Source organism: Platalea leucorodia, assembly GCF_965183815.1.
Source record: "Platalea leucorodia genome assembly, chromosome: 4".
Lineage (NCBI taxonomy): Eukaryota > Metazoa > Chordata > Aves > Pelecaniformes > Threskiornithidae > Platalea > Platalea leucorodia.
In genome coordinates, this window is record NC_138826.1 from 64,762,845 (window position 1) to 64,787,411 (window position 24,567).

General features: G+C 39.2%; 1 protein-coding gene across 1 annotated transcript in view; it reads left to right on the forward strand.

Moving 5' to 3' along the window:
* The window catches only part of TRIM24 (tripartite motif containing 24), a 66,247-nt gene that overhangs the window by 9,581 nt on the left and 32,099 nt on the right, over positions 1 to 24,567 (forward strand). The window contains exon 2 of the mRNA XM_082310402.1: positions 16,939 to 17,057. Coding sequence (XP_082166528.1) covers positions 16,939 to 17,057 — 119 coding nt within the window. The remainder of the gene's footprint in view (positions 1 to 16,938; positions 17,058 to 24,567) is intronic.

Sequence of the window (24,567 nt, forward strand, 5' to 3'; positions counted from 1 at the left end):
TGGTTATTCCCTGCTTCATAGCAAAGGCAGAGTCCAGTATTGTGAAAGAGCATTCAGAAGAGCCTGGGATGGAATGTATGGGAGGGCCTGTGGTCTTCCCACATCTTCTGGCAGTGAAAGTTAAACAAAAGAACTCTAGCAATAGGGTCTTATTTTACATCTGTCTTAACTCTTATCTGTATCATAAGAATGGCCTGCAAGAATTGCTACCACTCAATAAATATGTATTTGTTGTATAAACTGTTGGGACTGGCACCATCAGTAAAATTCTGTGTATCTTGATGGACTGAGCAGGTTCAACTGCAGATGGGAGACAGTCCTCTGTTGCCTTTTTCTTCTTAGGAATGGCCTTATAACTGGGACCAGATACCACTTAGAAGGAAAGCCACAGTTTATGGTAGCTCTTATGTCTTCCAGATTATCACTGGTGTTTAAACTCAACGGGGCCAAAGATCTTTTCTCAAAATAATTATTCTAGAAGCTATTTTGGCAAAATGAAGGAGACTTTGTATATGGGCATTCCAAATGGATTGAACTGACAGTCCTCTTCCCTCTGTTCCATCCTTTGTGCAAGAGCTGAATGTAGTCTGAGTTCTTTAAGAAGCTGAATGCTAATCTTGCATCCTTTTAAAGTCCATTTAGCAACAGTATTATTGTATTGTGTTCCAATCGAATTGTATTTATTGTGTGGGGTTTTTTTCTTTTTCCCAGTTCCATGGCGATGAGATCAGATTTAATAAGGTTTTCTTTGGCTGCCTTTTGACTGATTTAAATTACTGAGAATATAGTATAGGTGCTATGAGCTACAGGATGTCTGACTTCAAACTTTTGCCAGAATAGCTGTTGTTCTGCCTTAAAGTTGGTGGTTGGTTGTTTTTTCTTTTTCATTTTTCATTATGCCAGCCAAGTAGGTAAAGAACCACAATGCCATGGTTGAACCCTTGTGAATATTCCTTAAAAATAAAGTAGGAATAGAAGTGTAATCCTAGTTATTCCCAGACTGGTATTGGAGGCAAAGTGTAACGTTTCCAGAAGTCTGTTACCTGCACTAATATATGATCGATCCTTTCAGGCAGTATGGCACAAGAAGGTGGAAATACATCAAGTACATCTAAAGGACAGGTAAATGGCATTTATGAAGACCGGTTTTGGAAGACAATTCATTTTCCTAAGCTTTATTCTTAGTACAGAGAGTGTCATGCTGGGAAAGCACCTTTGAAGGACCTCTTCTCTGGTTTTGGGAAAATGGAGGAAACCATAGGAAGACTAGATTTATTCAGTGGATGTGGATGTTCACATCAGCGAACAGGGTCTAGCTCATGGTTCAGTTATCTGCTGCAGATTACAGCAAGAGAGAACATCAGATGTGCAATGGGAACACAAGTAGTATCACTGCTGCCTTTGTAACCTGCTGTTTTCTGAGAGATGTAGGGCAGCTGTTTGAAATCACTGTCAGTCTTACTTGATCAATTAGTGCATCTCTTCAACCCAGAAGGAATACATTTTATTAGTTACATTCAGTAATTTTCATAGTAATGCATTGTCAGGAACAATGCTGCTTCTTAATGCTGGTTCTTGGAGGCTGTATAGTCGTGTGTGGATCTCACAAAGCATATATTCCTCCAGCTTTGTAGTTGTAAAGTTATGTGGGAACTGGAAAAAGCTGGTCGCCTTGCTTTTTGAACCCTTACAGCAGTGCTGTGGGATACTGGACACATAGAGGAATATAAAGTGAGTTGGCTTTTTATTCCTGTTTATCTACACCCAAAAGTGCAACGCTTGTAAGTTGCCGATAACTTGGAGGATATTCTCCTCTTGAATTACTGGGTTTAGAATGTTGGAGGGATTCTTGCAATTGAACTGGGTGTCCAATAGTGGGTAAGAGTATTAGTCTGTCCAAGTGTAGACATCTGCTTTAAGAATGAGACGACTCATGACCTAACTATATTACCTAGGCCTGCATTAACTATGAAGGGAACTTCATGTGACTCAATGCTTAGATGAATCCCACCCAAGGTATTAAAATTTGGCAATGCTGCAAAGAAACTTTATCCGTCTCTCAAGTGCAAAGTTTAACTTTATGGAGTCATTTTGGCATAGTAAATCAGTATTATTTCTGTGCTGCCATTAAGAATTACTTTTTCAGAGATGCACACATTCTGCATGTGACAAGCTTTGGTATTAAACACCTTTTGAATATAATAGGTAGTCAGAATATACTGGATTTGGGACTCTTGGGGTTGTTTTGCTCAAATAAATTAAATAGCTTGAGTCTTTAGGTTTTTATTCCAATAATAATGTCTTGCAGAACACTCAGGCCTATCTGATGGAAACTGCAGGAAATAAGAAGTATCTTTATTTTTTTTGTCTTATTGACTATATTTACCAGAGGGGGAATTTTCAACAAATATTGTTTGTGCCTTTCATTGTCTCTGTTCCTTCTAACAGCAAGTTTCAAAAAAAAAAAAAAAAAATCTAGAAATCCTTAAAATATCAGCAGGTTAATAATGAAAGTGTTTGTTATATAACAGATTTAATTTCAGCACAGCTTAAAGTGTACCTTTATAAATATTCAGAATTTATTGATAAATACATATTAAATTTCTCTTTCTCACTGTTGGGGATCTAAGTCCTGGGCATTGTACTTGTGTGTTGAATATGCTGTTATCATATAGTCATTGAAAAATATATTGAAGAGATACTAAGAAGAGCAACGTCCAGCAACGAAGCTGGTGAAGGGTCTAGAGAACAAGTCTTACGAGGAGCGGCTGAGGGAGCTGGGGTTGTTTAGCCTGGAGAAAAGGAGGCTGAGGGGAGACCTTATCGCTCTCTACAGCTACCTGAAAGGATGAAAGGAGGTTGTGGTGAGGTGGGGGTCAGTCTCTTTTCCCAAATAACAAACAATAGTACAAGAGGAAACGGCCTCAAGTTGTGCCAGGGGAGGTTTAGATTGGATATTAGGAGAAATTTCTTCACCGAAAGGGTAGTCAGGCACTGGCACGGGCTGCCCAGGGAAGTGGTTGAGTCCCCATCCCTGGAGGTATTGAAAAGATGGGTAGACGTGGTGCTTAGGAACATGGTTTAGTGGTGCACTTGGCAGTGCTCGGCTAAGAGTTGGACTTGATGATCTTAAGGGTCTTTTCCAACCTAAACGATTCTATGATTCTAACTAGCAAAAAGTCTACTTTTTTTTTTTAGTGGCAGCTTGCCCTTTCTTTTTCTTATCGCCACCCCCTCACCAAACAAACTAAGGTAAACAAAGGCAGAATCTATTATTCTAAATTAGCATATTATTTCTATGTACTTTTGAACATCCATTCCCTGCATATAGAATTTATGGATAAAGTTGATGACGTCTTCCATATTTGTTACATCACTGTAATTTATATTTTGAGATTGTTTGAAACATAACAGAGATATTGGTGACTTCTGAACCGTAAGTCTGTCCTCGAGGAAAACTTCAAAATAGATATCTATATAGCAGAATACAGACGGATGCAGCAAACACTGCAGTTAACAAGTTGATGGCTCTGAATATTGACACTTGCTTTTAACCAAGATTTCCTTTGTAGCTACGGACTACATTTTGTTTGGGTACCATGTAAGAGATCTTCTGTGTGCCTCTCAACTGTATTTTCCACCAGGAATTTGAAATCACCATAGCAAAGATATGTGGAATAGAGTAGACAGGTAAATTAAGATTCACTATCCAAAATGGAATATCTTCTCCCACTTCTGAATTTGTGGGATGCCTGTGATATTCAAAAAAGGTCTGGCAGATGTACTACGCAATCCACAGGAGACCTATTTCCTTCTGGAATAGTAGCTGGAAGCCAGGCAGGATATCCTCCTCAAATTATGTACGTCTGTTTAGGCACCTGAATTGCTCCCCTGAGGCTAGTGGCTTGAAAAATGAGGGCCAAGAGGCTGGTTTCCCAAGTCCTGATAGGTAGTTTCCAGTTATTGAGCAGATATAATTATGAGAATGGAAGGAGACTTGTGAAAGAACAGGTGGGTGCATCTGAGCACTCGAAGAAGAGAGGGAGTAACGTGAGCTAGCCAAAGGCCTTGAATTGCATTAGTGTTCCTGTTTTTGATGACATTTTTCCTGAAATACTGTGACTAAAGCCTGTTACCTACTGTTGTTCCCACTACTGCTTCCAACTTCGTGCCCTCAATATGGTCCAGATTCTTGGAAGTTGTTTTTTGAGGCTTTTTTTTACCTTCACATCTGCTCAGTGTTGATGGGGACATGATGGTATCTGGGGCTCAATGAAGGAAGTGGGTGAAGCGGTGAAGAGTGTCATATGTTGGAGTATAGTTTTCATCTTTTCAACAAAGGGTTAAAAAGAACCAACTCCTTCAGTGTCTTCCAGAAAGGCTTGGTTCTTTGGCTTGTGACTGGCTCCAACTGCCCAAATGATAATCTGCTTACCTACTTTTTTATAACTATCATTTCTGGTAACAGATGCCTTGTACTGCAACTACTGAACTGTCAGCCTGTAGTAGATGAGAACTCTCAAAAATGAAGACCAGACTATGGAATTTCTTGCTACAAAGAAATGACTACTAGCTGTGTCGTTCTCACAACTCTAAGGCGGGGTCCATCTCCATACCAGAGTTTCTGGCAAAAGAAATTTTTTACCCCAGTGATCTTTTTTTAAATAGTAATAACAACATGCTGACGTGCTGCTATTCAGGGAGAAAGGTATTAATTTCCTTGTTCTAGAAGCACATGGATACAATGGACTTGAGCACTGTTGACAGGAACCTAGAGTGTCTGCAAAATGGTATTTCAGTAGAATGTATGAATCTAGACAGCATTAAACACACTTTCAAAATGTTAGCAACTTGAAAAATTAAATACTAGGCTGCTCAGAGAAAACGATGCAAGAATGTCACCGAATCTTAAAAATCCTTGCATCTTGTATGCTTGAATTCATTACATGTAAGTTGGAAACACTTGACAATTTCAGGACTTGAAAGAATGTATTTTAATTTTGATGAAAGAAATGCTCATCACAGTCAGCAGTGACAATTGGCATAATTGTTGGCAGCTTCTGCATCATCGTTTAAGTACGTTCATTGCAAGGCAGTGAGTTTTTTTTATTCATCATCTTGTACTTAAATATCGTCTATCCCACAACAGCAGTATTTCCTTTTGTTACCATTATGACACTTCTTATAATTGTGTTGTTGAAGGAAATGCACTGGACAGCCTTGGATGTGAACATAAACTCTCTCTTCAGAATTTCTTAAGGTATTCAGAAGTGGCTGAAGAGTCAGCCCTTGCAAAATTTACAATTTATGAAGCCTAATATTTCAAATGTTTGAAGATTGGGCATGTATAGCAGAAACAATGAACCATTTCACAGAGCAGCTGAAATATTTTAATTCAGCTCTGCAGTGCTTTCCAAGAAAGTCAATGCACTGCAGCATAAAACCTGGCCTGTAACACTCTTCCAGAGGGGGGGATTACAGCTAGTAGTCTTTGTCTGGTTTTCATCTATTTACATTTTAAAGGGTGGTAAAGAAAGCATTCTGATTTTAATAAACTTATCTGCTAGATTCGTGGTTGCTTTGAATGTTTGTATTTTGGCAGTAGGTGCCAGTTTCCCCTTGAGATGTGCTTGCTTGTTGGTTTAACCTGTCTCCCCTCCACTAGCAGCAGCAGGCTGTCAGAACTAGATAGGAGCAGCTTTTTCTGGAACAAACCGGTTTGAAGAAGTTGCCAAATTTGCAGCACCAGTATTGGCTTAATGAGAAACAAGAGGAAAGCAGTAATTATTTTAAAAATTGATTCAGATGTTATTGCACATAATATCGTCTCTCAAATTAAGTTTTCTAAGTGTTTGTTTTTAACAGAAAAACATGACCTGTGTAAATATAACCAGTTTACCCTCAACCCCATGCATTTTAATGAAAAACCTTGCAAATATTAATGGTGTCTATTTACACAGCGAGAGGAGAAAAGATTCTGTAGGTCATGATTGAAATGCCCTGATGTTCTGTGTAGTTATGCTAAAAATCTTACAGCTGGCACTGTCTTCAGTCTCTAACATACCTTCTATTAATGATAACTAGTCTACCCATTTTTTAAAAATTTTAACTGTATGTGCGACTTGCTGTTAGTATTTTCTGTTCTGAAATCTGTATAGTTAAAATTTCAAACAAGGTTCCTGTAAAACTGGGAAAAATTGCCTTATGCAAGCCTAATTAATTTATTCTGTAATGACTATGTCGTTTTAGGGAAAATTAGTTACCAGTTGCTTCCAAGCACTGTAACAGAGAGCTCCCTTTTACAACGCTAGTATTTTTTTGACTGATCTGTACTGAAGAAAGGGAACCCTTAAGCGCTCCTTTTTTAGTAAAACACTTTGCATCTGCAAACAAAAATACCCTTTTGGATCTACAAATGATCATCCAGTGGCTTTATTAAATTGGCTCTGAATTGTGGCTGTTCGCTACAGCAAAGACGCAAATGAGCCGAAACTGGGACAGACCAGAGCAGTCTCCTCCTATTGTCTCAGGATGCTTCAGTAGTCTGGAATGTACTCCCAGGAAATTGAGAACTGAGCTGGAAATAATACAGCTCAATAATATGCCGTAAATCCGTTCTTCTGAACGGCTTGAGATGGCATTGCCGTGGATGCAGTGTGTAACTTGTGAAGAAGAGTGAGAATGTGGTGTGGTTTCCCCTGCATGTCTAAAATGCAGGATAGCATTCCTTGAAGAGGCATATGCATTGTGAGCCTGTAACCAGTGAGAACTGTTATGGCGGAAACCAACTCTTGTCTCCTGGCACAACCCCATTTAATCTGTGTCGTATTCCCTAATCTGGCTCATTGTGCGGCAGCATAAATCTTTGTGTTGGCATGGGATAGAAATGAATGGGCCCAAGAGCTGGCTTTGTTACTTTTGTTACCAATGTGATGTCTGGGCCTGGTTCAAGTGAAGTCTGAACGTAAGGTTCCACAGCTGCTTGATTTTTATATGAATGGATGCTGCTGCTAAAAAGGGTGGAGGTCTTCCCCTCTACTCCTCCTACTCAAGAGCCACATGCTCTTGATCCAGCTCACTATACAGCTGCACGAACAACTATCCTGGCACAAAGGAGTAGATGAAAATGTGGGATCTTATCACTTGCCATCCTCAGGATAATCATGATGGTGATTATGGAACTCCTCCCCAGTTAAGTAATATGTTTTTATCTGCCCACTGGAGTACTCTGGAAATGCTTGTTCCATTTAAAAAAAAAAACCCAAACAAAAAACAAAACAAAACAAACAAACAAACAAAAAAACCCAAAAAAACCCCCACAACACACAACACAAAAAAACCCCCAACCAAAACAAAACAAAAAAAACCCAAACACAAAACCAAAAACAAAACAAACATCCCCTCCCCCCCCCAACAAACAATTTATAGGATTATTTTGACAAAAATAAACCCTGACACTTAAGAACTTCATTCTTCTGAGCAAGAACAAACAGGTGAGCATGCTTTTAAAATCTTACTTCCTGTAGTGGTTTCATGTTAGAAACTAACAGTTACAAGTCAACCCATTGGAAATACTTACCTATTCTCAAAGCTCAGTGGACTGCCTACCTAGACTTAGGTTCTCCCTCAGCTTGCATCAGTGCGCAGACAGGAGGACAAACGGTTTCAAGCCTCTCTTCCTTCTTGATAGACAATGGATTTCTTTGTTTTATACCTTTGAATGAAGGTACTGATGTAATAATTGGTTATTAAAGGAGAGCAAGCTATACAGTTCTTGTTAGGATTGTTAAATTTGAAAACTTAAACCTATGTAAAATGGGACTGTTTTCAGTGAAAGGCATTCTAATGTGTGTTATCTTATCCCTTGCAGTGTTGCCCTTTTGAAGATTCAGTAGGTGCTAAGACTACAGAGGAACCTTACCTATTTCTAACAATACATGGGGGTTTTTTTGTGCTCTCTACTTCTCAGATGTTTTTTCTTTTTTGGTTCGTATCCACTAAACCTTGCAGTGCTTCAGGCCCAAACACACTGAAATTTTCAATTATTTTACAGATGAATCCTGTGGGGTTTTCATGGTTCTCTTCCCCCCGGCATTTGCCCCATTGTAATGGGCACTACAGGACTGGAAGCAGTAGATTGCGTTTGATGTGAATAATATGGATGATGGTTAGAGCCAGAAAAAAGGTTTCTTGTTACCGCTAGAGAAAACGAGGTTCTGTAGGAGTGAATATTCTAAATTGGAAGGAAGGATAGCAAGTCAGCTGGCAACTGACTGAAGCTTGACAAAAGGTTGAGACAGAAACGTAGGGTTTGAAACAAACTGGCAATCGGGGAAGGGTAAGTCCAATCAAAAATGGAACAACTGGCCGAAAGTCCCTGGTTAACTACTCCTGTAGCTGTTCTGGTGTGCTGGAGTCACTGCTGGATCATCTTTGGTGTTTGTTTCTTTTAAACTGCAGGATGTAGATGATAATAGGTGATGCTGCTTCAGGCAATTTTAGGAAAATGTAAGGTCACCCTTGCCCAATTCCCCATCCCCCCACACTCTAAGGAGGAATAGGAAAGGCAGCTTGATCTGAACTTGTTTCCTCTTTTAAGTAATACTAGATCTGGTTTTCTCAGATATTCCCTGTGTCTCTAGAGTGTAGTGCAACATCAGACATTCTGAAAGGAAATGACATTAAAAATACCAAGTGTCAACTCTTTTATTTCTGGCAATTTGCTATCATAGCAAGTCTTCTTTTAGAGAATCTTCAGGAAGGAAAATTACTTTGTTCACTAAAAAAATAACATAGTCTCAGAAGCCTCCTAACTATATTGTTCAATTCACACACAAATATCTCAAAGCTCGTTAGAGTTGATGAGGTCAAGAATTAGTTGAGCATCAGAACATTAATGTGGAGTTAGAGGTTCCCCTTACCCCCAATTTGATCAGGATAAACAGTAGAGCCTCATCGTCCAGGAATGTGCCTTACCTGAACAGTGTTAGCCAAAATGCTAACCTGAATCTGATGCTGTTTCTGATGCTGCCGCATTATAATTGCTCTGACAATGTTTATTTAAAGCTACTGTTTTTTTGTCTTTTGTGAAAATACTAGATTTAGGCTGGCTTAGTAATATACTTGAATATATACTTGGTGTAGCAAATATCAATTGCAGAAATGATTTTTGGGTTAGTGAAATTTCATTATATTATCCCACAGTGTGTGGGTTAATAATGGTCTGTACTGCAGCTTTCTGGATTTTTCTTCTCTTTTGCCTTCATTCCTTTTATCAAAACTGTGGCTGTTTGGGAGGAGGGAAGGAATGAAGAGCAAAATAGTCTGGAGATTTTTTCCTTTAAAGCAATAATGTAGTTCTTGTTTTGATGACATAGTATACTTTTCCTATAGTTTCATTAGAGTAGGAATTACTTTCCTTACCAATTTATGTAAGGAAATCAACTAAATGGTTTTTAATACCTTGCTACTCAGAATTTGAACCTTCTTGAGCAGACCATGGTGTAATAGCTGGGGTTCCCAGCCTTGAAAGCACTGAAGTAAATTGCGGTACAATTCAGGCAGCAGGTGTCTTGAAACAAGAGGAAGGAAGTGTTGGCCATAAGATTAAGCACGGTTAGGAAGCTATTGCACTATTGCTTCCAAACCTTAATACTACAAAAAAAAAAAAAAAGCTTGATTCATTGTAGCACTAAGAAAGTGTCTTGCAGAGCGACTTGGTGGAAGAAATGTTAATTCAGAGGTTAATTGCATTCTATGCATGCTTAACGAACAGTTTAAAATGTAATTAAATGTTTATGAGGAAAAAAGGTGTAACACGAACATTAAAAACAAATACATACGTGGAATGTAGTAAGAAAATGCTGGAGCTACGTTAACTTGCCTTTGTATTGCATTCTTTCTTCCTGTATATTATTGTAACTCTTTGAAATACAGAAAAGCAGAAATGTCTTTGGAAAATATCATTGTCCTTTTGGTTGTTCAGAAAAGTTAGAGTTAATTGCTTGCTACAGCACCTGTTGGCTTGTTAGCAAAAAGCTTCTATGTGTGCTCCTGTGTTTGCTTCAGCCATCTGTCTTGATACTATTTGCCACTTTTGACTTTAAACCAACCTGACTCTATGCACCAAAAGAAGTCAAAGTCCTCTATCAGGTCTATTAGTAGGCTGGGGAGAGAAGTAATCCTTAGTGTGCAGTGTTGTGTTTTGTTACTACTGCAGGACCTAGGAAGGGATACTTCTCTGTGGTCCGAGTTAAGCCTTTGTGCTAGAAAACTGGATGAGGAAAAAAAGGTTTCAAACCATGTCTGTGATTCCTTTATCAAATCATCACTGTACATACAAAATATATCTATAATATGATTTGGGATAGTAGAAATAATCTATTCAAATTGTCATGTCATTAATATGCTGATATTTATTGTACACTGTTTCCATTTTTATTGTTGATACCAAAAGACTCTAATCCTCTTATCTTTTAAATAAAATTTCTCTTAAGCTACTGTAGTATATGGTGACATCTAGTAGACTAGTTTGAGGACAATGACACTGTCTCAGTACTCTTCTGAGTCCTTCTTACTTGGGAAAAGGAAGAAGCAGAAGATCTCTATGGTTAGCAATATTCTAAATGGGATGAGACCTCCAAAGTGGTACGGATATTGTAATTGGCATGAGGTTATGTATTCTCCTCATCTCTCTAAGGTTGCATCATAGAATCCTAGAATATCTCAAGTTGGAAGGGACCCATAGGGATCATCAAGTCCAACTCCCTGCTGTTCGTGGGACTACCTAACACCAAAACATATGACTAAGAGTGCTGTCCAGACACTCGAACTGACAGGCGTGACAGAGCACTGTCTTCTCCATATAAAACCTCCAAAGTTACATACAAACCAGCATCTCTTTCAGATCCACCTCAGTTCTCTTATTAACTGAGGTAGAATTCTAGTTTAAAACATTTAGCTTTAAAAAAACAAACAAAACAAAACCTCAAAACCAAACAAAGAACCCAAACCAAACAAAACCCCTGAGAACCATTAAGGTCTGTCTCTAAAACTTATGTGTGGTGGGTTAACCTTGGCTGGCTGCCAGACAGCCACCAAGTGGCTCTTTCTCTCTCCTCCCCCTCAACAAGACAGATAAAGACTGTTTTATCAATTACCATCATGGGCAAAACAGATTCAAGCTGAGGAAGATTAATTTATTGCCAATTAAATAATTTGGATGGTGAGAAACACAGACAAAAAAAAAACCCCAAACCAACCACCTTCCCTCTCATACCCCTCTTCAACTTCACTCATTCATTCCTGACTTTACCTCCTCCCCTCCTGGAGCAGTGGAGGAAGGATGGGGAATGGGGGTTGTGGCCAGTTCATAACCATTCCTCTCTGCTGCTCCATCCTCCACCCACTTTTTCCCTGCTCCAGTGTGGGGTCCCTCCCATGGGCTTCAGTCCTTCAAGACCTGCTCCAGTGTGGGTCCCCCACAGGCTGCAGTTCCTGCCAGAAAACCTGCTCCTGCATGGGCATCTCTCCATGGAATGCAGCTTCTGCCAGGAACCTGATCTGGCATGGGCTTTCCACAGACTGCAGCTTCCTTCAGGGCACATCCACCTGCTGCAGCGGTGTGGATATCTGCTCTAATGTGGTCTTCCACAGGCTGCAGGGGGACAATATTTCACCATGGCCTTCTCCATGGGCTGCAGGGGAATCTCTGCTCCAGCGCCTGGAGCATCTCCACCCCTTCCGTCTTCACTGACCTGGGTGTCTGCGGGGCTGTTTCACATTTTTCTTACTCTCTCTCAGCTGCTGTTGCACAGCATTTTTTACCCTTTCTTAAACACATACAGAAGAGGCACCACCAGTATTGCTGATTGGTTCACCTTTGGCCAGCAGTGGGTCCGTCTTGGAGCTGGCTGGAATTGGCTCTGTCTGACATGGGGGCAGCCCCTGGTGTCTTCTCACAGAGGACACACCTCTGCAGCTCCCCCTTGCCCCCCCTATACCAAAACCTGGGCATGTAAACCCAATGCATCACATTACTAGACCAAATCTTATTCTAAAAGAGGACTCTGCACATGAAAAAATTTAAATGTTATGTGTCATCTTCAGAAACAGATACTGAACAAATCCAGTAACTTTCCTGCTCCTGTTCCCAATATTTCTTGTTTATAACTCTCCAGCCTGGCCTTTACAGGTGTGTGTTCTTAGGCTTATGCTGATGTGTTTTGGGCTGTAAGCAACATAAATAACATGAACTGACTTAAATCCCGTCAGATCTGTGATAGCTGACAACTGTACAATTTGTGTGGGACGAATGGCTGAAAACTTTGCTTGGCCTATGTGTAGTTTTATCATTTTATACAAAAAGCTGCATTCTGTAACTACTATTGCAAAGTAAGACTTCACTTGAAAATTACTATTTCCAGATAAAACTTTAGTACTTAATTATGATAGGTAACCCTGATAACGTCAGTAGAAATGCTGATGTTGAAACAGAGATATGTTTGTCCATGAGCTTTGCTAAATTAGAGTGTGTGTCTTTACTTGAATATAGTCAGTGTTCGTTTTTTAACTGTGAATACATTGGTTTTGTATTTACCCGTGTTTTCCATTTAATTCTAAAATAGTCATTGTCTTTCCTCTTCTGCCTCTGTTTTCCTATAGGAAGCTCTGAATTCTGGGTTCATTGTAAACCATGTTTTTCCTTCCCAGTAACTTAGTGTCTCTCTTAGTTATGTGGGTTCTGGTGGACTGCCAGCTCCTCAGTCTGTTCTGCAGGACTGTATGGTGATTATACGATGCACTCCACTGTAATATTTGTTTACTGATAAGAAGCGCGGGTAGAAATTCCAGTGCTGATGTGCAGCATATCTGTGTGAGAGTGTCTCTTTGAGGTGGCTAGATTCAAGTTCTGAAATGAACCTGCATGAATTCGTTAGGTACTGTTATTTGCCATGACTGGTCTCCTTCTATGACAAGGTGACCCACTTAGTGGATGAGGGGAAGGCTGTGGATGTTGTCTACGTGGACTTTAGTAAGGCCTTTGACACTGTCTCCCACAGCATTCTCCTGGAGAAGCTGGCTGCTCACAGCTTCGATAAGTGCACTCTGCGCTGGGTTGAAAACTGGCTGGACGGCCGAGCCCAGGGAGTGGTGGTGAATGGAGTCAAATCCAGTTGGCGGCCGGTCACGAGTGGTGTTCCCCAGGGCTCAGTGCTGGGGCCGGTCCTGTTCAATATCTTCATTGATGATCTGGATGAGGGGATTGAGTGCAGCCTCAGTAAGTTTGCAGATGACACCAAGTTGGGTGGAAGTGTCGATCTGCTGGAGGGCAGGAAGGCCCTACAGAGGGACCTGGACAGGCTGGATCGTTGGGCCAGGGCCAACTGCATGAGATTCAACAAGGCTCACTGCCGGGTCCTGCACTTGGGTCACAACAACCCCATGCAACGCTACAGGCTTGGGGAGGAGTGGCTGGAGAGCTGCCTGGTGGAAAAGGACCTGGGGGTGTTGGTTGACAGCCAGCTGAACATGAGCCAGCAGTGTGCTCAGGTGGCCAAGAGGGCCAATGGCATCCTGGCTTGTATCAGGAATAGTGTGGCCAGCAGGACCAGGGAGGTGGTAGTGCCCCTGTACTCGGCACTGGTGAGGCCGCACCTCGAGTACTGTGTTCAGTTTTGGGCCCCTCACTAGAAGAAGGACATTGAGGTGCTGGAGCGTGTCCAGAGGAGGGCAACGAAGCTGGTGAAGGGTCTGGAGCACAAGTCTTATGAGGAGCGGCTGAGGGAGCTGGGGTTGTTTAGTCTGGAGAAAAGGAGGCTGAGGGGAGACCTTCTTGCTCTCTACAACTACCTGGAAGGAGGTTGTAGTGGGGTGGGGGTCGGTCTCTTCTCCCTAGTAACAAGTGATAGGACGAGAGGAAATGGCCTCAAGCTGTGCCAGGGGAGGTTTAGGTTGGATATTAGGAAAAATTTCTTCACCGAAAGGGTTGTCAAGCATTGGAACAGGCTGCCCAGGGAAGTGGTTGAGCCTCCATCCCTGGAGGTATTTAAAGAACGGGTAGATGTGGTGCTCGAGGACATGGTATAGATGGACTTGGCAGTGATAGGTTAATGGTTGGACTCGATGATCTTAAGGGTCTTTTCCAACCTTGACGATTCTATGATTCTATGACCCTTTTGTTTCAAAGGCAAGACGCATGAAAAAACATGCAGACAGCACTCAGCTTGCACCTTCCATTTCCCACTTGGAGAGTGGAGAGGAAAAGACCGCACATGGTTTATATTGTGCAGTACATTACTGAAAGAGCCTTGGATACATTGAGAATAGTAGATAAGGACCCGAAAGTAATGCTGCCTGGCTAATTTGTGTTTTACATTTTGTCCCAAAAAGGCCTATGTGTGTAATAGAGTAACAGCTGTGTGTGTAACAGTGTAACCTGGCTATACCAGTTACATTGAGATCAAGATATTAGGTGTTTTCACTTAAATCGATGGTCCTGAAGTTGATTAAACCTGGGTTAAAACTGATTTGTGTAGCAGTCATCAATCCAAGATTATAACAAAAGCAAATTTACCCACACACAGTTGCAGAAGAAAACCTCGACTTAAGGCTGGATGGCATAAGGAATTCTAGAAAAAGTTTCAAAAGGATTTTGAGAGGTTTGGGCAGTTTTCCTTTTCTCCTTCTCCCACCTCGGGCTAGAATTTTGAAGTGCTCTCTTGAACAGGTAGTTGGCAGTATTCTGTTGGTGAAAAGGCAAATGAAATGCTTGGTTTACGTTAGTATATTTCCTAACTTGTCCCTTGCCCCTTCCTGGCCTGCCATGTTTTCAATTCTAGCTAATTTATAAACTCAGCTTAATGCAACTGATCTGTTTCAGTGGTTCCATGTTTAATCTTCAGTGGCAGTGTTGGCCCCTTCCCATCCTCGTGCTGCTTCTCATGTTGCTTCAGCGTAAGCAGTAGTGCATTGGGTCAGTGAAGCAGATTCGGGGCTGAAGGTGAAGCTTGGGAGAGCAGGAGAAATACATCCATGGCTGAATCAGTTTGCCAGTCTCATTCTCTGTCTATACCCTGCTCCCAAACACATGCAAAGACCAACTCAGTCACTTGTGCCCGCTCAGAGCACTGTGTTTTGTCGGGGTTAAGAATGAGCGGCGAGGGAACAGAGGGCAGTTTGTAATCAGCACTGTTGAAAAATATGAAAAATAGTCTTTTTAAGCAAGTATGTAGCTTGAGAATTAGGAGATTTGTTCACTCTTGACTGTGGTAAATTGATTTGCTTAATAAAAGGAGAAATTCAGTACTTGGAGTTCTGTTAACTACCTGACATACCAGAATTAGGTTTCTTAATTATCCTTCATGATATGGCATAAAAAAGGTTACAAAAGTTTTAGCCGAAATGTACGATTTGTATGTCAAAAGACGCTGCACAAATACGTATTGAAATGCAGACCAGCAAAATGGCAATTATAATAAAACCAGGCTTAACACCATAGCCTTTCAGATGAAGGTGAAATGCCTTGCACAGATGTGGAAAACTGCTGGCTAAATTTCCAGAATGAAGAGCTAATTTAGTAAAACTGGTAGACTTTTATTAGAGAACTGCTTTATAGTGGGTTGACCAGTTAAATCCCTAGCATGTATTGGACGAATGTTATGAAAAAGTTACCTAAATCTTGTATGAAGCACTTACAGTAAGGAATGAAGTTCTTCTGTAGAAATTGAAATATTTAATAGTTTCTGTACTTCTACATTTTATTGTAAAAGTGAAACAGGAACAGAATTAAGCCCATGCTGGTTTAGTTAAATATGCAAGTGCCTAGTTATACACTGGTGTCAAATTCATTGGGTTAAACAATGCCTCTGGTCTTCTTTGAGGCCCTAAAGTCATGCCTCCTCTCAAATGGCAGCTGTAGGTCTAGAATCCATCTCAGTGGGGACTCACATGACTATTCTAGTGTAGGCTTTGCATGATGATTTCCACATCCCAAGTCATTATTTCAACCTAACTTAGTTTCAATTCCTTCCTTTTTTTGGTGGTAATGACTGATAATTTTCTTAAAACAAGATGTTAATGCCTAGCATTTTAGAGATTTTTCTTGGATGATAAACAAGCCTCAATGCTAATAAGACATTCTATTTTCTGCACCTAGGAAAGGTGTCTACTTTAAAATGCTTTTATAGATCTTTTCCATTTCAGACTGGTCTACTCACTGTCGAACCCCAAGTTTTGAACTTGACTTTGTCCTTTTTATTCTCTTGAGAAAACTATTAATTGTTTAATCCTTTGAGTTATTGGTTCTCAGCTCTTTCTTCAACCAGGAGTCTAAGTACATTACTGTCTTAGAACTGTTCCCCAGTGTGTCTTGCAGAGGAGAGGAGGGAGAGGACCTTGCTTATTTATTCCTATGTTTTGCTTGCTTGCTTTCCCTTGCTTAGTGTGAAGGTAGTCACAATATTAATACAGGTCCGTTTTTCCTGTATACAACTTGCCTCATTAATTTTGAATGTATTACATTTCAGTTTCTTGCATTACATAGTTGGAAGTCAGTCATGTCACACTGCTGACGTCTGTGTCTGTGTACGTAATATGTAATAAATGTTTTCTTGAATCCATTCTATAACAACAAATTGCTAACGGGAATACATTCCCTTTAGAGAAAATGAGTTAATTTTCTATAAGATTAAGACAAACTCTTTATAGGATTGAAACAAAAAGGTGCTTGACCTTGGTTGAAAGAATACATCATCAGGGAATAACAAGTGAAGGTTACTTCAGTGGTAAATGAGAATTAGCTTCTTTTTCATCACACCTTATTGCCAGGAAAGTATTAAAACATCCTTTCAAAGTATTTATCCTTACAAGCTGTCTCTGAAGTTGTTTGATATACCTTAAGTTGTGTGAGCATAATCAGATATTTTTTTTTCCCCCCAGTCGGTGTTATCCGCTGTCCAATTTGTGGTCAGGAATGTGCAGAGAGACACATCATAGATAACTTTTTTGTGAAGGATACCACAGAGGTTCCCAGTAGCACAGTAGAGAAATCAAATCAGGTAAGTGCATTAACATGTAATCAAGTTAACACCTTTTGGATGTGTATGCATATCCTTGGCTTCTTGCTGTGTGGCCTTTTTGCTGTTCATATGTGGAAAAAGTCCAAGTACTTAGTCATGGGGTAGCTACTCTAGAAAATAAGTTAAAATCGATGAAAATGCATGTGAAGAAGGTGGTTGTCTTATTCTAAACTATTTTTAATTGTTGATATAAAATTTCATTGTGATAGCAAAAGATAAAAGTAAGGAATAGGCATTAGAATGGGAATTTCTGTGCTTTGGTCAGGGCACTTGAAGCACTCTTTGAAGCAGGGACCTGAACAACACTACATCAAGAGATCTCAATGTAAAATGGTACCCTCTAGTTAAATTGACTTTATTTTTCCTATCTCAGCAATGACAAAACATGGCACTACGTAGCTGCAATACAGTTACGGAGCAAGAGGCTCAAACTTCTAATTGGGGAAGGTGGTATGTTGTAGGGGTTTCTTGTTTGTTTTTCTTATGTAGGCTGCCTCTTCTTCCTTTTGCAATCAAATAATAGCCATGTCATAAAACCAAAACCTGCTTATCTGGAAGGTTAGTAATACTGGGTTTTTTTCCTCATGATGGTTTTTCAGGAGGAAAGTACTAGTGTGGAAGCAGTTCCAAATGAATAATCACATCTGTGTAGGACCACAGTTTAGCAATCTCTGCTATCAAAATATTGCATGTCTTCATTTTTAGCTAGTAAGAGAGTATCTCGAGTATCTCTCTACTCATAAACTTTTTATTAAACTCCAGGAACTTACTGTAAGTAATTCAGCCTCTTTATATGTTGCTGCGTTGTTCATAGTAACAGTACAAAAAGGTTACTACGTCAATGTGACTTGCATTTTAACTCATCCTGTAACATTTGGATGGTGGTCTCCTTTTATTTTGAAAATGCTTCTTTTTTGCTTTCCTGTTTTAGGGACCTGTATCATTGGCTCTTGATACATTTGTTTTGGGGGCAACTTCTTAGAGGTCCTTTATTGTGTAGTCTGCTTGTTTCAAATCTTAGCTGAGTTTTTTGCTTATGTATATGAATGGGTATGTCTCTCAGGAACAGAGGAAAGTACCCAGTCAGGTTTGTGATACCAGCTCGCTGACTATTAAAGGCATAAATGTTGTCATCATCTCTCAGGAAGAGGAATTAAATTATGTTTGAAAAACCATTAAACTGTGTTCAGCTTATAAGGAATTTTGCAATTGGATTTCTGAGAAATGATAGACCTGACCAGAAACTGAAATTTAGTTGGGAGTCTCTGGAAGTATAAGCAGTGTTCTCTTAATGAAGGACAGTTTGAAGTTTGCTTTTTTTGTGTTTGTGTGGGGGGGTTGGTTGGTTTGTTTGTTTTCCCCCTGGGTGTTGCAGGGAAACATCAGAGTTTTGGAGATGGTTGTGAGATTTACACAAAGTCTCTCAATACTCTACCAGCAAGATTGAGAAAATGAATAGTCCCTGTTGCATTGAAAATTTGATCATAATTTTTTTAGTGACTTTAAAATTAGGAGGAGAATCAAGATAACAAATAATTTTGTTATGCAGAAGCAGTCTGGAATTTTTTTTTGGACCTATGCCATAACCTCTGCTTAGTTACATAAGAAGTCCTCTAAGATATTGCTTTGGGGAGTGGTGATAGAAGAAGAACTATTTTTTCTGGGTTTAGTGACGAAGTTTGTTTTTTGTGTTGGTTGTGGTGTTTTTTTTTTTTTTTGTCTTTCCTTCCCTTTCCCCCCCAAATATTTTCTGCTTTCTGTGAAAGTTAAGTGAGGAATTGAGGCATTTGAGACTTGGATAAGGAATTGAAAATTCAAGAAGGGTTCTTTATATTCTTGAGGTTGGTCATAATCATGTAAAATCAGGTGTACTTTGATGGATCATAGGGTATCAAAAGTTGAAGAATCCACCAAACTTGGTGATGTCAGGATAAGTCAGGCACTTCCTTGGAATTGAGGGAGATGTCTTTTTTGTTTACCTTCTGATCTTGAGCTGCTGGAGAGAGATACAGAGAAATTCCACGTATTTCAGCAGCTGGTTTGGAATCATCCGTTATTGAGTGGTGTGAGCAGATTTCAGGGAGGTTCTTCAAAGCATTTGTGTTTCCTTAAGTTCCTTTCTCAGACATCTGTCTTACTCTTCCATTCCATATTTATTTCTCTCTCTCTCTAACAAAAACAAGCAGGCTTGCAGTTCAGAAAGCATGTCTGTTCTTCAGCTAAGTTCCCTGGCTGAACTCAGCATACTTTCTGCAGCAGTTGAAGGCAAACCAGCAGACTTTGCTGAACCAGCAGAGTAGTACATTCATGTGCTTTTCTGCTGACTTTTTTTTTTTTTTTTAAATGGAGCTAGATGTTTTGTTAGATGCCTGCTAAGTGAGCATGTACCTTACCTCTTGGAAATGAGTGATGTGCAGTTCTGTTTTGTTTGAACAGATTTATTTTGATATGATAATGAAGGTTGTTGGACATTCCTTTGTACTTTGACATTGGAACCATAAAAAAAAAAAAAGCTACACCATTCTACAAAGCTGTCTGTTGTGGAACAGCAAAGTTAGCTCAATAATAGTTAAACAGATCAGTGTCCTGTTGGGGAATATTATGAGGTTTAAGGATGATACATCCTTCTAATCTGCCTGTCTTGTTTTGCCTTTGAAGGAGCAAAGAGAAAAGAAAGAAAAATTGCCAGTAGCAAGATGGGCAGCAGATCAGAGGAATTAAAGTGGAAAAGATACCGAAACTTGTAGGAAATATTGGATCAGAGATCATCCAAATTCTGTTGAAAACTTTGGCTATTTTATAGAAATTTTCTACTGAGATGATTAGTTTGGCTTTGATAGTTCGGCAGCTTTAGCAGGATGTTTAAGAAATTAGAATTAAAGGCAAGCCATGGGTTCTGTGCAAGTGATGTTGTGGCTTAGAACCACTGGTCCATACTAACCTGTATATGTGTGTTGTCAGGAAGGACTGGTTTATTTCAATTCAAGAGACACTGCAAAAAAACCTATTCAAATTCAATGTTTGTTTTTTTCAGATTTAAAATAGTTTTTAGCATATTGAATTAAAACTGTAGGAGTGAACGGCATATCATGGAGCCTGGCATTGCGGGGTGAGAAAAATAACTGGAACTCATTAAAGTGCCAGCCATCTATCTAAAATCATGTTTACCTTATCTGAGCCTGATTTTGGCAGTTCAGTACTTACATAGCTGTGCTTTCTAGCAATTACTACTGAAAACTTCAGGAGCAAAAGAAGTAAGCATAAAGAAAGTGTAAAACTCCCTAGTATATGTTCCACAAGGGCTTTCCTGGCTAGCATTAAAGAGAACATTAAGGATTTTGTGCTGGCTATTAGCATAGGAAGCTTTCCAGAAGAAAAGAGACTAATGGGAAACGCAGTTGTGATCTTCCTGGAAGTAATCATTCCAGGTTGTGGGCAACTAGGGCATAAATACTTCAAAAGAGCCGATCCTTTATAATTTTTTTCACATTATGATTTATTGAAAGACTTGGCAAAATTATTGGATGCTGAAGAGAAGTTTGGAAATAAAAATTAATTATACTTGGTTCATAAGAGTGAGCAGAAAGGAGCTTCAAACCCAAGAGATGTTATGAAGCAAATGCTGAATTTGAGTAAGACTAAAGGGTAGACAAGTGAGGGAAATTTAGGAACTTAACAGAAGAAAATTGTTTAACATGTGTGCAAAGCCATGAAAGTAAAAATGAGAAGTGTGACGTTGATGCAGAAGAGCAGATCATAATGATAACATTGATGTTGCTGCAGCATATTGAGCCTATACCGCATTTTAGTCTAGGTCCTAATTCTCATAGCTTCTGTGTTCAAAAGAGAACATGTGTAAAAATATTTTTTGATAGTAAAAACACTTTCTGTATCTTTACCAGTTACTGACCTGAGAGTTTGAAATGTTGTGGTAGGAACAAAGAACAGTTGGACTTTATGTGAGATATTTGGAATGGAGTAACAAAACAAGGTACGAGTTTAGATCTGATACTAGATCTGGATACTAAGACAGCAAGTCTGACTGGCATAATAGAGCGATTAATTAGGACAATTTAGAACAAAAGGTTTCTCTCGTTTTGTATGGTGTCAGACTAGCCACTATGTATTCTTCCAAAGAACAACTAGTATGCTAAATAGCTTATCAAAGCTGTAGCTGTGGCCAAAATGTCTTTGGAAGGCACTGATTTAGGGAAGTGGGTAACAGACCGATGAAGAGTCGCAATATGGTTTTGTTGTGCTTGGAAGAGAGGCAGCTGTTGATGGGATGTTGGGGAAGGGAGGATATGTTGATGAGGGTTTATGCATTTTGAGGTATCGGCATGCGGTTCATATTTAGAATTACATATAGGCAAGAACGTCCCAAAAGACAGGTGCTGTCTTTGGTAATTTTGTACATGCCAAGAGATCAATGGTTTTTAGATCCAATAGGAGAAACCATTGCATCTACACTGGTGAAGTTTGGAACGTTAGTTCGCTGGATATTCCTCTGGACTACTTTGCTCTCTTCCTTTGAAACTCGGAAACCTTTCCTTGCTTATTTAATCTCAGTATATTTGATTGGAAGAGTGGTTGGTTACTACAGTAGCTGAGAAGACAGCTCTCTTACCACAACTCTTGCATGTAAATCTGTTTTTAAGTAAATAAAGCTTTTACAGCAGAAAAAATAGTACTTACCTGCAACATGCTGAGTAATTTCAGCTTTCATTAAATTTGAATGAAGGCTGAATTAACACTTCCTGGGGTTATAAATTCTAAAACTAGTAACTGAATTAAATATAATTACAAGGAAAACTCAATTAAAAAAAATATCTGTCTAACCAGAGTAAAGACTTACAGGAAGACTTTTCTTTGAAATCACTGAAGCACTGCTTGTATGAGTCACAAAAATAAGAGTGAAATAAGTTTTAGGTTTTGTAAGAGTATAGCAAACATTTTAAGTAATTGTACTTCCATGTACTTTAGCTGTACAACTTTAATAACTGGGAGTTCTAGCAAAATCCAAGCTGTATCTGAAAATGCATATTTCAAGTAAGAATTGGGCAGAAGCAAATCTAGTTTCTACCTAGAAGGCATAGCTATTTTGACAGCATGAGTTATGAAGTCTATGAAAAATTTTAGAAATTTGTCTCTCTTCCACTTGGTGGCTTTGAAGAGTATAAAGTCGGTATATATATTTTTGGACTACAAAGGAGGAGTTTCAGTTCATTTGGCAGCACCTGATTATTGGTTATTGAATCAAAATCTTCATCTCATTCCAACTATAGCAAGTCAAACCAGTTGAGAAAACCTAAAGCATATTGAAAAAAGCAAATAGACAACGATCTTGGAATCTAGGAGGAATGAATAACTTCTGAAATCCTTTGAACTTACTTAAAAGCCCTGGCACGTAGCAAGTTTATCTGCCTAAGTTTGCTAAAGGTGACCTGGAAAGGCTGTTGTGGGTTTTTTGTTGTTGTTCCTTTTTTTTTTAAATTCAGTTCCTGCCTTTTTCTATTTTTTGTCTTTGTTTTTCTTCTTTGGCTTAAAGAATGCCTGAAACACTTTTTTGTTGTTTTTTCCTTTCCTTATTTTGTTTTCACCGTTGGGTTTTTTACACTACAAAAATAAATATCCAATCTCTTATTCTTTATTCTAATTTGCAAAAACACCTATGGGTATCTGGGAGCATAGCATGATGATACCTCTCTGGCAACAAGACTGATTCGAAAACTTCTTTCTCATCCTGCGGTAGTCCACCGCCCAGTCAGCAGTGCTGATGTAAACTGATCCTTGGGCTACAATGATGTAATCAATCCGGTTTTACACCACGGTCTTGCAGAGGGTTGCATTGGCACACCTGAGGAGGCAAAGGAGAAGGGAGGGAATTTCTTTCATGGGAGTTCCTGCCAGAGAAAATGTAACATTGAAGTGCCTCAGTGACACTTGCTTGTTCTAAATTTTTTTCAAGAAGCTGTGCTGATTCCGTAAGAATACTTCTTTTTTTGCAAAATGTCATTGAAATTAAGGCTTAAGAGCAAGTAAAAATTGTCAATTTCCTGATTACAATTCACTTCCTTTAATTGCTTTACTTCCATTTTCTTGGCTTTTTTAATTATATTCTGACTTTGATATTTCTCCCTAGTCAACTAGTCTGGATAGGACTAGAATTTTTATTGTTAAGAAAAGAAGGGGAAGAAAAAGAAAAAACCAAGCAGAAGATAAAAAAAATTAAGAAGATTTTTAAAACTTAGACTTTCAGGCCTCCTTTTTGAAAAGAATTGGAAAAAGGGGCACAAGCCCAATTTTTTCTCCTTTGCAGGTCACCTTTAATGAAAAGGAACTGCTTCAGACTCCAAGTGACAACAAGAGGGGTCAACAACCCTTGCGTTGTAACTTCATTTCTCAGAAGATATTTGCTTTGAGAGGCAAGATGATCCAGAAGAATAAGCACAGCATTGGGAATCTGGAACTCCTATGTTCAAATTCCAGTTCTGTCAGTAACTTGCTTTGTGGCCTAAGGCAAGTTTTGTGCTAATTTTCCTCTTTTTCTTGAAGGGGAAACTGGGACATAGTTCTACATATATATTATCCATCTACATAGGATATAAATATTTGCTTCCTGTTTAACTTAATCTATATTTGTCTTGTGAGGGTGCAGAAGTTGATTTTTTTTTTTTTTTTAATCAAACTGAAAACTAAACTAAAATATAAAATTTTCTCCTTGTTGCTCCTGCTAGCAGAATTCTATCAGTGGGATCTGTAGGATGTAGCAATCTTCAGATATCTTGAGGCTTTTGTTTGCAGCAGCGCTAGACGTTGATAGAAACGGATGGTAGTTACCTAAACAAATATCTGCATAAGCATGTTCATTATTTTTACCATGAAAAACTCCTTGAAGTTATGACTACAGAGGTATTGTAAAAGAGGAGTTAAAAATTAAATACTGTTATGAAATTGTGAAGTGGTGGTGTCCATCATTCATAGTTTCCAACCTGTTGTTCAAATTGTGAGTCCATAGGAATTTTTTCTTGTGTATATATTGACTCTATGCAGAGAGGTTTTGGGCTGCTATTAGGTTTGTTTTCCTTAATTAATTTTTTTTCTAGATCTCTTGGATGTAGTCCAAAGAGCCCCAGGAATTAACAGGCCACAGTTTGAAAATTATTATGCACTGGTTGCAAATCTGGTCTTGGGTAGCTTTACTGATAAGCTTAACTGGAATGCTATCTTTAAGTGGTGATGCAGAGATTCCTGAGAAGAACCGTGCTGTTCAATACTGTGTGTACTTCCTGAAACTCTAAACAGGTGAACAGAAACTAAGATTAAAGCTTCTGTGTCATCTGGAGGCTTCTCAAATCAGAGCCGTTCTCAAATCAGATGGTGGTGTCTTCAGTAAATATTTCACAAGAGCATATTGTATATAGTAAACATTATATGGCTTCTAAGCGTGCAGTGTCAGGCAGAAAGTAATCATTTGACTTGTATCATG